This window comes from Choloepus didactylus, chromosome 3 (assembly GCF_015220235.1).
Source record: "Choloepus didactylus isolate mChoDid1 chromosome 3, mChoDid1.pri, whole genome shotgun sequence".
Lineage (NCBI taxonomy): Eukaryota > Metazoa > Chordata > Mammalia > Pilosa > Megalonychidae > Choloepus > Choloepus didactylus.
In genome coordinates, this window is record NC_051309.1 from 86,920,721 (window position 1) to 86,935,499 (window position 14,779).

Genomic DNA, 14,779 nt, shown 5'->3' on the forward strand with positions numbered 1-14,779 from the left:
TGAAGCTCCTCTCTCAGCTTCTGTGCATTCTTCAAAGTGTCCCTCTTGGCTGTAGCAAGCTCACTCCTTCTGTCTGAGCTTACATAGTGCTCCAGTAATTTAATTCAGACCCACCCTGAATGGGCGGGCCAACACCTCCATGGAAACCACCCAACCAAAGTCATCACCCACAGTTGGGTGGGGTGCATCTCCATGGAAACAAAGAATTACAATCTAATTAACACTGATACATCTGCCCACATAAGATTACATCAAAGATAATGGCATTTTGGGGGACATAACACATTCAAACTGTTACAGTAGGATTTCGGGTGTCTTGTTCTCCAGTTCCTGAGTGTTTTCTTCTGCCTCTTGAGATCTGCTGTTGTATGTCTCCATTGTGTGTGTGCTTTTTGTTTTGTTTTGTTTTGCTTTTTAGCAAGTAACAATTTTGTGTATTTACCAGCAATTTGAGGCAGACATGAATGAACAGGAATGCTTGGAGGATGATCCTGATTGAAAAACATGTCAACATATCCAAAGTCCAGCCAAATACTGTGGTATTATGTAGTACAAAACAACTGCTCAGTAGTATTTCCATATTTTTACTTACAGTAATAAATTTTTTTCTATCTCATACATGATTGGATGCATATTTTGCTTTCAAATTAACAGTCACAAGTGAAGAAACAATGGTTTATTTTTCTGCTCAAGTCACCAAGCTGCTGAATCTTAAAGCTGCAACACATGCTGCATCTCATTATTTTCACTGAACAATAAGAACTTCTATTTTGATTCTTAGTAAATAGTAATTTTGTTTCTCCGGTGGCTTTCAAATGCCATTCATAACAGGTGGTTTAACATGGTGGCTATTGCTTTCAGTGGATTATATTAAACAAATCCTCATTTCCAGTGCAATCTTTCACTGAAAGTCCATCCATCAGGAATTCTCTATTGTGTTTGGCCAAGGCTGACAGCTTTGGCTGTCAGGGCTTCATTCTGCTGAATATGATATTCCTGAAATCTCATGGATACTCTCTGTGCCATTTTTAAGTATTTCTGTAAGCAATGTTCTGAACAGGTGGTCTCTTCAGGTTTTACGTTTTTGTGAAGTCTTTAACACAGTCCAAAAAGCAGGTTTCTGTAAGTTTAATGTAAGTTCCAAGAAATTCTTTAAACTCTTTTATCTGATCAGTTTCTGGGATTTGTGCATCCATATTCTTTTGATATGTTTGTCACCTTTTCTGATGCATAAGTTCCCTTTCTGTTCTGGAAAAGTGGTTTTCCAACCTGTGCTTGAATGTCTTCAGTGAGATTGGATTTCTTACTTACTTCTAAAGAAGAGGCTTTTGCATCTAACATCAGTATGAGTCTGGGGGACTGCGCGGCAGGTCGAGTCTGGGGGCGACAGGCCAAGGTCAGGGAGGGTGCTCTACTGTGTTTTTCATCTCTTGTGTTGTGCCTTTCATTTCCATAGATTCTGCCAGTTGTTTTCAAACTTTCGATTTCTACCTTATGTTCACCCAGTATTTTCTTTATAGCCTTCATCTCTTTTGTTGTATCTTTCCTGAACTTGTTGATGTGGTTTTTTATTTGATTTACCATATTTCTTTGAAAATCTTCACTAGATTGTTTCATTAAAATGAAACAATATCTCAACTGTATCTTGACTGAGGTGTAAGTTTGTTCCTTTGATCAGGCCATTTCTTCCTTTTTCCTAGTATAGATTGTAGTTTTCTGTTTTCTAGGCATCTGGTTTCCTTGGTTACCCCAGTCAGATTTTCCCAGACCAGAATGGGTTCAGGTCTCAGAATGGGGTTATATTCAGGGTGTATCTTAGAGGAATGACAGACTTTCCTGTGAGGTCTCCAGTCACTGTGCTTTTCCTAACCTGCCCAGAAGGTGGTGCCTGTCAGCCTATCGCTCCCGACTTGTGTAAGGAGATGTGACCCCTTCAGTTTCTGTTTTGGCTATTTTCCCCCAGGCTCTGGGGTCTTGTTCTGAAGGGAAAGCTGGGCCCCACCTCCTTACTCTTAGGGAAGATACACCCCCTAAGGAGTTATCATCTGAATTTGAATTGTTGTCTCTCTGACTCTGTTATCTCTACCCCTGCCTGGGTCAGAGTGCTGTGAACTGAAAATGGCTGTGGCTCTCTCCTCTCAGCCCCTCGGGTTGAGAAAGAGAAAAGGGGACAGAAAGCCCCCTTTTAGAGCCAGTACACGGCCCCCCAGTTTCATTCATCAGCCAGAGATAACACCTGGTCTTCTGGGCTCCCCCTCCTGGGACAGCTGAGTCTTCTGGTTCTCTAAGGTCAGTCATCACTAAAAGACTCTGTCTTCTTGTCGGTGGTCTGTAGCTTGTATTCAACAGTCCACTTCTGTTAATTAAAGCCACAGCAGGAGCTCAGCTGAGCTATATTCACTTGCTCGGATAGTGCTGCTAGTTTCTATCACAGCAAGGTTTTGCAGCTAAGCCTGCCATGGAGGGAGGGGGCCCTCAGTGCCAGTCCACAGTTTTTACTTACAGATTTGATGCTGCGATCTCAGGCATTCCTTCCAGTCCAGGTTGGTGTACAATGTGCAGACAGTCACAGTAGTCCCCCAGCAGTTATTCCAAATTATTTATTAGTTGTTTCTGGTTGTTCATTAATTCTTCCAGGGGACTAACTAAATTCCACTCCTCTCTATGCTGCCATATTTCCCCTCACCTCTCTTTATTTTTAAAGGTATTAGATGTATTTATTTTGCATTCTGTAACTCATTACTCCAGTATATGAGACATTTTTGTGTTGGCTTCTGCTCTTTTTCTTTATGTCAACTAATGATCATGGTACCTTTATTCCTTAGGCATTTTTTACTTACTTAGTTTTACTGGGGGCTCATATTCCCTGTAACTTTATCTCTGGGAATTTTTGTGTCCTGATTTGAGCATTCAATATTCCACAAAGAATATGCACTGATTCTTGGGCACTTGCACATGCTGCCACCATGGATCCACATTCATTTAAACACTTATTTGGGTTTTCCCATCCTTGAAGACTGGGCACCTAACTTCCATGAAGATCAGCCTGTGGCCAAGAATTCTCAGAGGAGACTTTTTTTCTTCCACGAAAAGCCTACTATGAGAGAAGCATATTTCCTTGCATGCACTTTATAAGTTGAAATTTTTTCTTGTTTTTATTTCCTGGCAAGTGTACGCTGCGTGGTTTTTGGCTTTTGCAAGGCTCTCTGATTCCACTTCCCACACTTCATGGGTGCAAAACTTGGTCTTCTGTTCCCCAAGGGCACATCAATTAAAATCAAACCTTTAGGCCACTTAGGATTGCTTGATGTCCACAAGACAGTAACTTCAGTGCTTCATTTCCACCCCACAGTACTGCTTGAGCTTGGTTCTCAGCCTCAGATGAAGCCTCCTCTTTTCTTGTAAGCTGAGCCATGCATTTGTAATACTGCTTTTTATATTTTATCCAATATTTTCATGCATTTTGTGATGAAAATATTTCAGGATATCTAGCCTGCTATATAGCTAGAAATTGAAATATTCCACATTTACTTTTTAATCTCCAAAGATTTTAAATATTATTCTCCATGTAGCTGGTTGGCAAAATGTTTCAATGGCTAACAGAAGAGTTTCTTATTTCCCTTTATTTCTAGAAATACTGAAAATGCTTTCTGATTTTCTAAAACAGCTATTAGAAAAAAAGGGATGAATCTAACAGAAAGCCTGCATCCCTCATGATGTTTTTACTTCAAGATTATTCAAAAAGGTTTCCCTAAAGAGCTGAAACGGACATAACCAATGAAGGAAATGTGAAGAAGAGGAGTAATTGGGGCCTTTGTTAATAACCTACCAGTTCTCAAAGCTGTCTTTCATGGGTAGATAAAGCTTGTTTCTTGGGAATTGGCCAGATTTCACATGAAAGGGTTTTTATTTCATTCCATTACCACAGAGAGAAATCTCTTCACAATTACACATAAATTTAATTCCTCAGGCTAAAGTACACAATTGTAACATGTGAATGGTAAAACTCACCTCAGGGGTTGTTAAAAGAGATTAATCGTAAAAGGGTTTTGCATAATAGGTTTACAAATAGTAACTGCTCATTAAATGGTAGCTATTATTATTTCCCCATATAAAAGTTGTGATGTGAGAAATTCTTAATATCTTTGTAATATTAAGTTCGGAGATGTTTTAATGTCCCTGAGGTACTGACAAGTGGTCTGTAAAATACTCAGCCTGGGTTTCCCTTCCTGATGTGTTCCCCTCCTGAGGTACAAAGTACTTTGCTGTCTCCTCAATTATGACTTTTCAGTTCTATTATAGCTTCTCTCTGGAAGCAGATTAAGGTTGTTTGGTAGCATTACTTTCTGTAGTGTTACATGTAAAGGGGTTCATGTTAGGCATCAAGGGATTACAAAAATGAGTAATAAGGAAAACCTCTGTCCTCAAGGAGCCTCTATGGCCAGGACTGTGATTCTAAATCCTATTTGCACATTAAAATCATCTAAAAAGATTTCTTTTAAAAACTACCATTTATATGTTTATCCCCTCTCCCTATATAGACTGTGACTTGGGAGCAGGAGTCATACCATCTTCTTTCATTATTCCTTTTAGCCATTCCCTATATGTATCAGGAATCAATTAAAACCTAAAGTCATAAAGTAAATTAAGAACAAACTCCAATATTAAAGGCATACTATTACATGAATGCTTAGTAGGCATCACAAATATGGGTGGCATATTTAAGTTTCTAGACAAAAATAATGTGCTTGTAACATTGCTCCCTGCATAAGTGTAATAATTTCAAAGACCATAGCCCGCAAATTAAAAATAACAGCTGTACCAAAATGAAAAAGAAAATCACCTTATAAAAGAACTCTGGGTTTGGAAACACCTCATATGACACTGTAAGTTAGAGAATTCTTCTTACCAATTTAAGATAACCCTCAGCATCTAGAATTAAGTTTTCCGGCTTCAGGTCTCTGTAGATAATACCTAGTCGATGCAGGTAACCAAATGCTTCTGTCACACATGCAACACAGAACTTGGAAGTGGGTTCATCAAAGCTGCCTCTGCAATGAAAACAGTTTCCTATTAACATGCTGGACATTCATCTTCATTCTGTTGTCTGTTCTCGGTGTCAATCATCATTTTGGTAAATCTGTGCAATATAAATGTTTTGCAGAGCATCGACACTAAAAAGTTTATACTGCTGATGAATAAGACTGTTTGCTGATTGTAAAAAAATTGGGGGGGATACCTGATGCAAACAAGAATTATCTCACTAAAATAAAAATGTTTTTATCTAAATAATTTTTCCCAGTAATCACATATAAACACATAAAATAGAAAGGTAAGAAAACAAAAACATTTATTTTGACACATATGGCAAACTCTAGTGAAAATGCAACTATTTCAATGGAAGCTTGAGCCAGACTTCTGCAATTTATTGCTTGATGAAAAAAATGACTCAAGAGATCATTTTCATTTCCTGTTTATATGGCATGTGACAGTAACTCAGAGAGAAACTGGTCTCAAATTCTTTCCTGTTTGGTGCACCTTGATCACACCAAAATTGCCCTGTGTTAGCATTGTATGCAGTTTAACAAACTGGATCTTAAAATGCGGTGGGCATTTGCCACCTGGTGAAATAGAAGAGTGTGGCTTTAGAATGAGAGACACTGAGTTTGAATCCTGTGTCATCCACTTATTAGGTCTTTGGGCAAGTTGTTAAACTGAACTGAGCCTCAGAATTCATATTCATAAAAAGGGTTTACTACTGATTTCAAAGAGAATTAGATACACTCCCTAATCGGTAATAGGTACTCCATCTTCTCAATAGATTTAGATTTTTAAATAGATTTGCATATTGAAGCAAAGACGGAAGATCCCTCTGCTTTTGCAGGTGTCAGGAAAGTCTCCTCATCCCTTCAGTTTCTCCCATTCTAATCCATCTAACATGCTCTTAACACAACACATGGTGCTCAGTGGTCTCTTATTGCCTAGATCAGTGATTGCCAACCATGAATACATATTAGAATCACCTATGAATCATTTTTAAAAATCATTTTTGGGGCCTTGTTCTGGATGAACTGAATCATAATTTCTTGAGTTAGGGCCCAGCATTTTAATGTGGTAGAAGCTTATCATTGATTCTAATGTGTAGGGTTGAAAATCACTGGCCCACATAGTAACATCTAAAAATGTTTAGCCCTGACATGAACCTCCACAATCGAGCCCCAAACTATATTCCCATCCCCTCTTTTGCTTCCCTGATTGTCCACCAAACTGTTCTGCTCATCATCCACAGAGAGACTTAATCGTATACCAAATTATACCAGTTCCCTTCCCCCCCAACCTCACCACATTTTTGTCATCTTTAGAATTTAATTCAAGCCCATCTTCTACCATCAAGTTTTTTTCTCTCTCTCCTCCTCTGAGCTTCTTATTAACAACATTTATTTGGCACTTAATTACATATTGCCAACTTCTTTTTCATGGTTTAGTTTTTGTGTTAAATAATAAAATGTCTTAAAATTGCATACATTAATCTCCCCAATTAAACTCTAAACTCATAGGAAGGAAAGTTTATATTTTTTTACTCTTTTGGTTAGAAAAACCTACCTGGTCTAGAAAACCTCTACATTGTCTACTGTGGAGCCTTATATATAGGTGATGCTTGGTAAATATTTGTGGTGTTGACTGCATACAAACCACCCTTTTGTCAAATTTAACCATTGTAGACATCTTACTCTGCTTTTCAGTGAGGGCTTAAGCACCACTCCCCAATTTCTTTATCACCCTGCTAGAAAGAATCAGAATCAGGATCAGAAATACCTAGGTTATATGCTGATTGTGACTCATGATAACCATGTGGCCTTGGATAGCTGACACCTTCTCTAAGCCTGGAATTTATGAATCCCTGAAATGGTGATAAAAACAACTACTTTGCAGGGTAATTATGACACTACTGTGATGTTAGGTAAGAAAAATCACTATTGCTACTTCATTTTATCAAGTTATATTTTCTTACAATCATTTCATGACTCTTTAAATGATCATGAATATAGCATCCCTTAGGTGCTTTAGACCAGGTGTGATGAGCCAAAAGCTACTGTTTATAAACTCTTTTACATTACCTGTCCCTTAATATACTCCATAACTCCCCACCTAAGCAGGCCTCCAGAAGCATGTATACATACTTATTGTCCTTGAAAGTACGATATAATCTGTGAAGACAAAACATGTTAATATTAGAAATCTAGTTTTAAAACCTCTTTAAAGTTATTTAAGAATATCAACAATAATATTTTGAACAGTGACCCTCCTATATCCTTACAAATATCCTAAAGCTATACAGAGCTTTGCACTGAATACTCTTTGATCTTTCCTAATTAATGCTTTGCTTTTGCTCATACTGATCTCTTTACTTAGACTGCCCTCCCTCTACCCACAAACTGAACTTCTTATTCTTCGTTTCACTGTAAAAGTTTTATCCATTCTTCAAGGCCAAGCTCAGAAGCCACCTTTTTGATAAAGTATCTCATTATCCCACTTACAAATATGACCTCTCCTTCCTCTGAAAAGCCAGAGGCTTCTGCATATATCTCGTTTTAAGACATGCCTTGCATAACAGATAGGCATGCCCATGTCTTCTGACTCCTGGTTGTTTAATTTAGGGTGGATCCCCCTGGGAACACTCTGAGACAGAGATTTGTAAGCAGTAAGCACAGTGGGGAATGCACTCAGGAACAACGCCCATCATAAGGAAGGAAGCGGGTTTAGGCAGAGGGAGAGGTGGGCTGGGATGCAAATGCAACAAAAGCCTCAGCCTCAAGGAGCTCTGCTGGGACAACTCTCCCTCCATCAGCCAATCATGAGTTGCAAGATGTCCTTGGGGAGAGGGCATGATCTTTGATGGGATGGCTCTCTTTTCACTTGAGGGGGCTGAGCTACAGCCCTCAGATGGCAACATTCCCAGAAGCTGGGGGAATTAAGAGTCTTAGTCCTATAGAATGATAGGGATAGGTAACATATTTCAACATTAGGTGAAAGTAGTTTTTGGTCTTCATGATCAAGAGACCCCTTTCCACCCTAGCTCTATGCCCAGGCTAAAGCAGGCAGTAGAGCAGCCATATCCTATACAGATAGAAGAGGCAATCTGGTAAAGTGGTTCAGAGAGCGGGCTCCCGAAAGCTGCCCAGGATTGAATCCCAGATTGGCCATTTGTTAGGTATGTGGCCTCAGTTTTTCCAATGTATAATGAGAATAATCATAACATTGGCCTCACTTCTTATCTATTATGTGGGTCAAATGAAATCAGTTTCTTAGAACAGTGCCTATAATTAAGTAATCAATATTTATTCTTGATATGATTACTATTATCCAGCTATATGCCAAGCACTTTGCAAAGGGTGGAAATGAAAAAAAAAAATGAGTAAGACCTAATAATCCATGCCCTAAAGTTTCTCATCAAGGTTTTTCAATAAAATATTGATTACGAAAGAGCATTCTGGGAGCGTAAGCAATATAAAGATAATTGGATGACTCTATTGCTTGCATTGCCTAGGTTCAAACTTTTTCATAATCTTGAATAAACAATACCCCTGGGAATATGATGGGTAGAAAGATTCTTTCAAGGCATTTGATCAAAAATTATAAATTCTAGTCATTGCAGGAGCACTTCATATCAAACAAAAATTACTAAAGCTACATTCTTGGATATTAAGACAAAAATGGAAATATAAACTGGCTTACTCTAACCCATGAATTCACAAGTAAAGAAAGTTGTAGCCTAAAATAATTGATATTTCTCCTCCAAATTCTGGTGATGGCTACATAAAGAAGAATAACTATTAGAAGATGGATCTCTTGGCATCTAGGCGCTGCTAGGACCATGTTATGGTGCCCCTTTGGTAGCCTACACATGCCAAATGCCGCTTCCTGCAGAAATTCAACATCTGCACATGCCCTACATGGTTTCTAATGAATTCTTGCTCCCCTATTCCCCAATCCTGCATTAGGTCTACATTAAATAGTTCAAATGATTCATAATCATTTTATATTCACATACACACACACACACACACACACACTTTCCTGGGAATTACTCAAGAATAAAAACATCCGGAAAACTCCAGGATCCAGACCTCAAACGTCTAACATTTTAAGCATTGTTGCTGTGACTAGAATGGAGAATTCAAAGTGGGGCCTGCACTCACTTTTTCTGCTACCTTCATGCATGGAAACACTCAAAAGAAGAACCTAAAACTCTTAAGTCCTGGAGGCCAAATGCTCACTTACTTCACAATAAATGGAGAACACAACTCTTCCAGAATCCTCTTTTCTGAGTAGACATGTTCTTGTTGCTTAGTGTCAACTATGTGTTTCTTCCTTATACACTTCATAGCAAAAGCAACATTTTCATTTTTTACTTTAACCTATGTGAAAAAATAGGAAAAAATCCCTCAAAACTAACTTACTGGAAAGGTTTGCAATACCTATATCTATATCTACATATATATTTATAAAATGTTAATTTCCAAGAGTTAAATTTTTTCACATTTAAATGATATGTTAAGTATTTAATCATTTATCCCTCTAAGCATTGAGTTCTATCAGGTTTTCACACTTCTTTTTCATAAAATTTCCAAAATAATTCACAAACATGGTTCTAAAATGCTTGTATTGAAACAAGAAAAAAACTATGGTTAGAATATTTAATGTTTAGAAAGATCTATTCAGTTTTGATTGTGTGATGTGAAAAACTCTGACTAGAATTGCCAAAGAATTGTTCTTTCTTAATATTCACATCTTTGATTCTCAAAACAAAGCACATTGAATCAAATTCCGTATCTGCTCTATCCAATATGGTAGCCACTAGTCACACGAAGCTATTTTTTTAAATTCTGGTAACATACATACAACCTAAAATTGTCCATTTTATTGACTTTTAGATTATAATTCAATGATATTAATTACACTCACAATATTGTACCACCATTACCACCATCCATTACCAAAATTTTCCCATCAACCCAAACATAAACTCCATACCAATTAAGCACTGACTCATTCCAAATCTCCACCCAGCCCCTGCTCATTATTTCTTAGAAGTGAGATCATATACTATTTGTCCCTTTGTGTCTGGCTTATTGTACTCAACATGATGCCTTCAAGGTTCATTCATGTTATAGCATGCATCAGAACTTCATTCCCTTTTACAGCTGAACATTCCATTGTGTATATATACCACATTTTATTTATCCATTCATCTGTTGATAAACAATTGGATTCCTCCCACCTTCTGGCAATTGTGAATAATGCTGCTATGAACACTGATGTGCAAATATCTTTTCGAGTTCCTGCTTTCAGTTCTTTTGGGTATATACCTAGCAGTGCGATTGCTGGATCACATGGTAATTCTATACTTAACTTTCTGAGGAATTGCCAAACTTTTCCACAGCAGCTGCACCATATTATATCCCCACCAAAAATGAGTGATGATTCCTATTTCTCTACATTCTGTCCAACAATTTTCATTTTCTGTTTTTGTAATAGGAGTCATTTTAGTGGATGTGAAGTGGTATCTCAGTGTGGTTTTTATTTGCACTTCCCTACCAGCTAATGATGTTGTGTGTCTTTTCATGTGCTAATTGGCCATTTATATATCTTCTTTGGGGAAATGTCAGTTAAGTCTTCTGCCCATTTTTAAAAGTAGGCTGTTTGTCTTTTTGTTAAGTTGTAGGATTTCGTTATGTATCCTGGATATAAAATCCTTATTAGATATATGGTTTCCAAATATTTTCTCCCACTCTCTAAGTTGTCCTTTCACCTTCATGATAAAGTCATTTGATGCATAGAAGAGTTTATTTTTGGTGAAGTCCCTTTTATCTGTTTTTTCCTTTGCTACTTGTACATTTGCTTTAAAGTCTAAGAACCCATTGCCTCAAACAAGGTCCTGAAGATGTTTTCCTATGTTATTTTCCAGGAGTTTTGGTTCTTATATTTAGATCTTTGATCCATTTTGAGTTAATGTTTGTATGTGGTGTGAAGTAGAGGTACATCTTCATTATTTTTCATAAGGATATCCAGTTTTCCAGCACCATTTGTTGCTGGGAAGAGACTATTCTTTCTCCATTGAATGGACTTGGCATCCTTCTCAAAAATCAATTGGTAATAAATGTGAGGGTCTATTTCTGAAGTCTCAATTTGATTCCATGTTCTATATGTCTGTCTTTGTGCCAGTATCATGCTGTTTTGATTATTGTAGCTTTCTAATAAGTTTTAAAATCAGGAAGCATGGGTACTCCAACTTCATTCTTCTTTTTCAGGATGGTTTTCCTATTCAGGGCTCCTTACCTTACCATATGAATTTGATAACTGGCTTTTCCACTTCTGCAAAGAAGGCCATTGGGATTTTCATTGGGATTGCATTGAATCTGTAAATTGCTATGGGTAGAACTGACAACTTAAAATGATATTTAGTCTTCCAATTCATGATCATGGGATGTGCTTTCATTTATTTAGGTCTTCTTTGATTTCCTTTAGCACTGTTTTGTAGTTTTCTGCATACAAGTACTTTACATCCTTGATTAGATTTATTCCTAGATATTTGATTCTTTTTCTAACTATTGTAAATGGAATTTTTGCTTTTCCTCTTCAGATTATACATTACTAGCATATGAAAATACCACTGATTTTTGCATGTTGAACTTGTACATCACCACTTTGCCGAAATTCATTTATTTGCTTTAGTAGCTTTGCTGTGTATTTTTCAGGATTTTCTATATTAGGATTACGTCATCTGCAAATACTGAAAGATTCACTTCTTCCTTTTCAATTTGGATGCCTTTTATTTCTTTTTCCTGCCTAATTGCTTTGGGCAAGAAATTCCAGTACAGTGTTGAATTATGTGGTGGTAGTGGGCATCCTTGTCTTGTTCCTGAACTTAGGAACTAGTTCCATCTTTCCCCATTGAGTATGATGTTAGCTGTGGGTTTCTCATTTTTGGCCTTCATCATGTTAAAGCTGTTTCCTTCTGTTCCTAGTTTCCGCGTTTCAATAAAGGGTGCTGGATTTTATCAAATGCTGTTTCTACATCAATTGAGATGATTGTGTGGATTTTTCCTTTGTTCAATTAAAATTGTGTATTACATTAATTTATTTTCTTATGTTGACCCACCTTTGCTACCTGAGATAAATCCCACTTGATGATGGCGTATAATTCTTTTAATTGGCCATTGGATTCAGTTTGCTAGTAATTTGTTTAGGATGTTTGTATCTAGATTCATAAAATAAGTGATATTGGTCTGTCTCTTTTCTTGTGATATCTTTATCTGGATTTGGTATTAAGGTGGTTCTGGCCTCATGGAATGAGTTAGGATAAAAATTCGGTTCATCAGGCACAGCCACATTCAAAATGACCAACAGTCACATAAGCCAGTGGCTACCTTATTTATAGCATAGATATGGGACATTAGAAAGCTCTATTGCAGATCACTGCTTTAGATGGATAACCAGAGTTTTCGTTTAAAAGGAAATAAAAATTTTAAAACAGATATTTGGCTTGATAGGCTTAAAAGTTGAAAAGGAGACTATATTTGACAAGTAACTAGAGTGCACAAAAATGGTTTCACCCCATATTTTGCTCACATTTGCAATTAGTGCTGTCTGTGACTTTTAAATTAATGGTGAGATTACTGCTTCTATTATTTTTATTCAGCTACAGTAAAAACAGAGCTCAGCACTGTTAATTCAATCCTTTGCCAAGATCTTTGGTGAAAAATACCACTGCAGACGGATATTTTCCTTGTCTCTCCACATGGCATGAGAAACATTACAAATACTCTTTGCCCTATTAAAAAATTGTGTTTTCCCCCCTCAGACATCAGAGATGAAGTATGACTAGGTGTGAAGAGGACTCCCCAGATCTCCTGGCAGCATTTCAGATCCGTGTGCCCAAGGCCATCCAGCAGACAGAAGTGTCAGCATAGTTCCTGGAGGTTAATGTACAGTGAATTGTTAAAAACCTGGCAGGCAAAAAAAGGGCTTGGTAATTGCCAAGAGTTCAGAGCCATCTGTACCCAGTAAGGTCACAGATCTCCATTCTACTGTTTCCTCAGAACACTTGATCTGACAGCACCACTTCTGCTTCTTCTTGGATGCTGCTCATAAAGCTCAGAGAGGTGGTGATGTGGAAGACACAACTGAAATCAGGCCCTGAGTTCCCAGCTGTCCTGATAAACACTACAGAAGGCTATACTTCAAACATCCCCTTGCATTCCTCTTATTTTCTTTATTCTGATAGAAAATTTTGAGGAATCAGAAATTAGGATAATGAAAAGCCAAATAAATATATATAGGCATGGTTCTGGAGATTGTTTACGAGACTTAACTGTAATATTAAATATTTCATTTCTGTAGCACTTCCACTCAACACATTTTTTTTCTTTAAATATATGTATATATGCACACATTTTGCTCTTTGGAAAGGTATATTTTTGTTCCATAGCTTTTTGGAAATGCTTACTTGCTACATACTCCAATAATTATCATCAAGAAAAAATTCACAGAAGGGTGTGATATAAGAAGGTTGAAATAGAAGCTATATTATTAAAAGACCTGCTACTATGCAATATACAGAGTGAAACATTTACTTTCTCAATTTCAGTTCAGAAAAACTTTTTAGATAGCAATAACAATTTATATATCCCTTTAAGATACACTGGAATACAAAGCAAACTAAAAAAGTCAAAAGGCTTCTCTCAGATGCTTGAAACGTAAACCCCTTACAAGCTCAACTCTTCCGAACCCACCAACGCCCAGTGTTGCGATAATCTCAAGGTTCTGGAAAGGGGATGATGAGGAAAATCTGGACACCTTCTCCTTCAGCTGAATCATCTCCAGAGAAAGTGCTTTAGCTAGCTTCCAGTTAGACATGGACCTCCTGTAGAAGACATGTGAAATTTTATATACATCTCTCCTTAGTCAACCAGGATTCATGTCAAACATAAATTCCACTCAGAACAATCTTATTTCTGCTAGCAGTTATTGCTCCTGTTTGCTACAAGGGTTATCTCTTTTATAGGATCAGATGTTCATGAATCTGGGGAGAAAAACAATTGAATATATAAACAAAGAAACTGAACATCCACAAAATGAGTAGACAAAGGCCAAATTGAGTCAATGAGAGGTAAAGCAGTTAATTTTTATGATATGTAAATATACCTCAATTAAGCTATTATTTAAAAAAAAAAAAAGAATCAATGAAAGGGAATGAAACTGAAGAGTGATTTCCTTTGATGCACAGAAAGGAGACGGCCACACCAAGCATCCCTGCCACATTTGCCAGATCTTGAAGCGTTCCATGGCTGAACTAGAATAATTCCTTTGAAACATGAAAATATTACTTACTATATGTCTAAATACTGTTGTTTTGAAATGTCTGTTTTTCTCTTTCAATTAAGGTTTAATGCTGTGGGCTAGATATTCATAAATTGTTGTTACTATAAAAGGCCTTCGGGAGAAAAATAAAAAATAAATTCCTTGAAAAAAACTTGGGAGGTTCTGACTGAATGCTCCAATTTGTTTTTGTTTTTGTTTTTTTTTTTTGATATTTTTATATTTTAATATTTTTGGCATGCAAGTTTTGTTTTTGTTTTCAAGAAGGAGGAATCTTTTTCTAATGCAATTTTATGAGATATATTCACACACCATATAATTCATCCAAAGCATACAATCAGTGGCTCACAGTATCATCGTATAGTTGTGCATTCATTGCCACAATCAATTTTAGAAC

At 37.0% G+C, this 14,779-nt stretch overlaps 1 protein-coding gene and 1 pseudogene across 3 annotated transcripts in view; both read right to left on the reverse strand.

Annotated features, from left to right (window-relative positions):
- The window catches only part of PRKG2 (protein kinase cGMP-dependent 2), a 105,156-nt gene that overhangs the window by 33,195 nt on the left and 57,182 nt on the right, over nt 1-14,779 (reverse strand). For 2 of the 3 annotated variants that reach the window (XM_037830086.1, XM_037830085.1), the window contains exons 11-14: nt 13,774-13,927; nt 9,283-9,419; nt 7,119-7,208; nt 4,910-5,051 (exon numbers count right to left, since the gene is read on the reverse strand). In XM_037830086.1, the coding sequence (XP_037686014.1) occupies nt 4,910-5,051; nt 7,119-7,208; nt 9,283-9,419; nt 13,774-13,927 (523 nt within the window). Of the gene's footprint in view, nt 1-4,909; nt 5,052-7,118; nt 7,209-9,282; nt 9,420-13,773; nt 13,928-14,779 lie in introns of those variants that run through there. The other variant, XM_037830087.1, reaches the window with a different exon arrangement.
- On the reverse strand, nt 895-1,469 carry LOC119529575 (annotated as a pseudogene).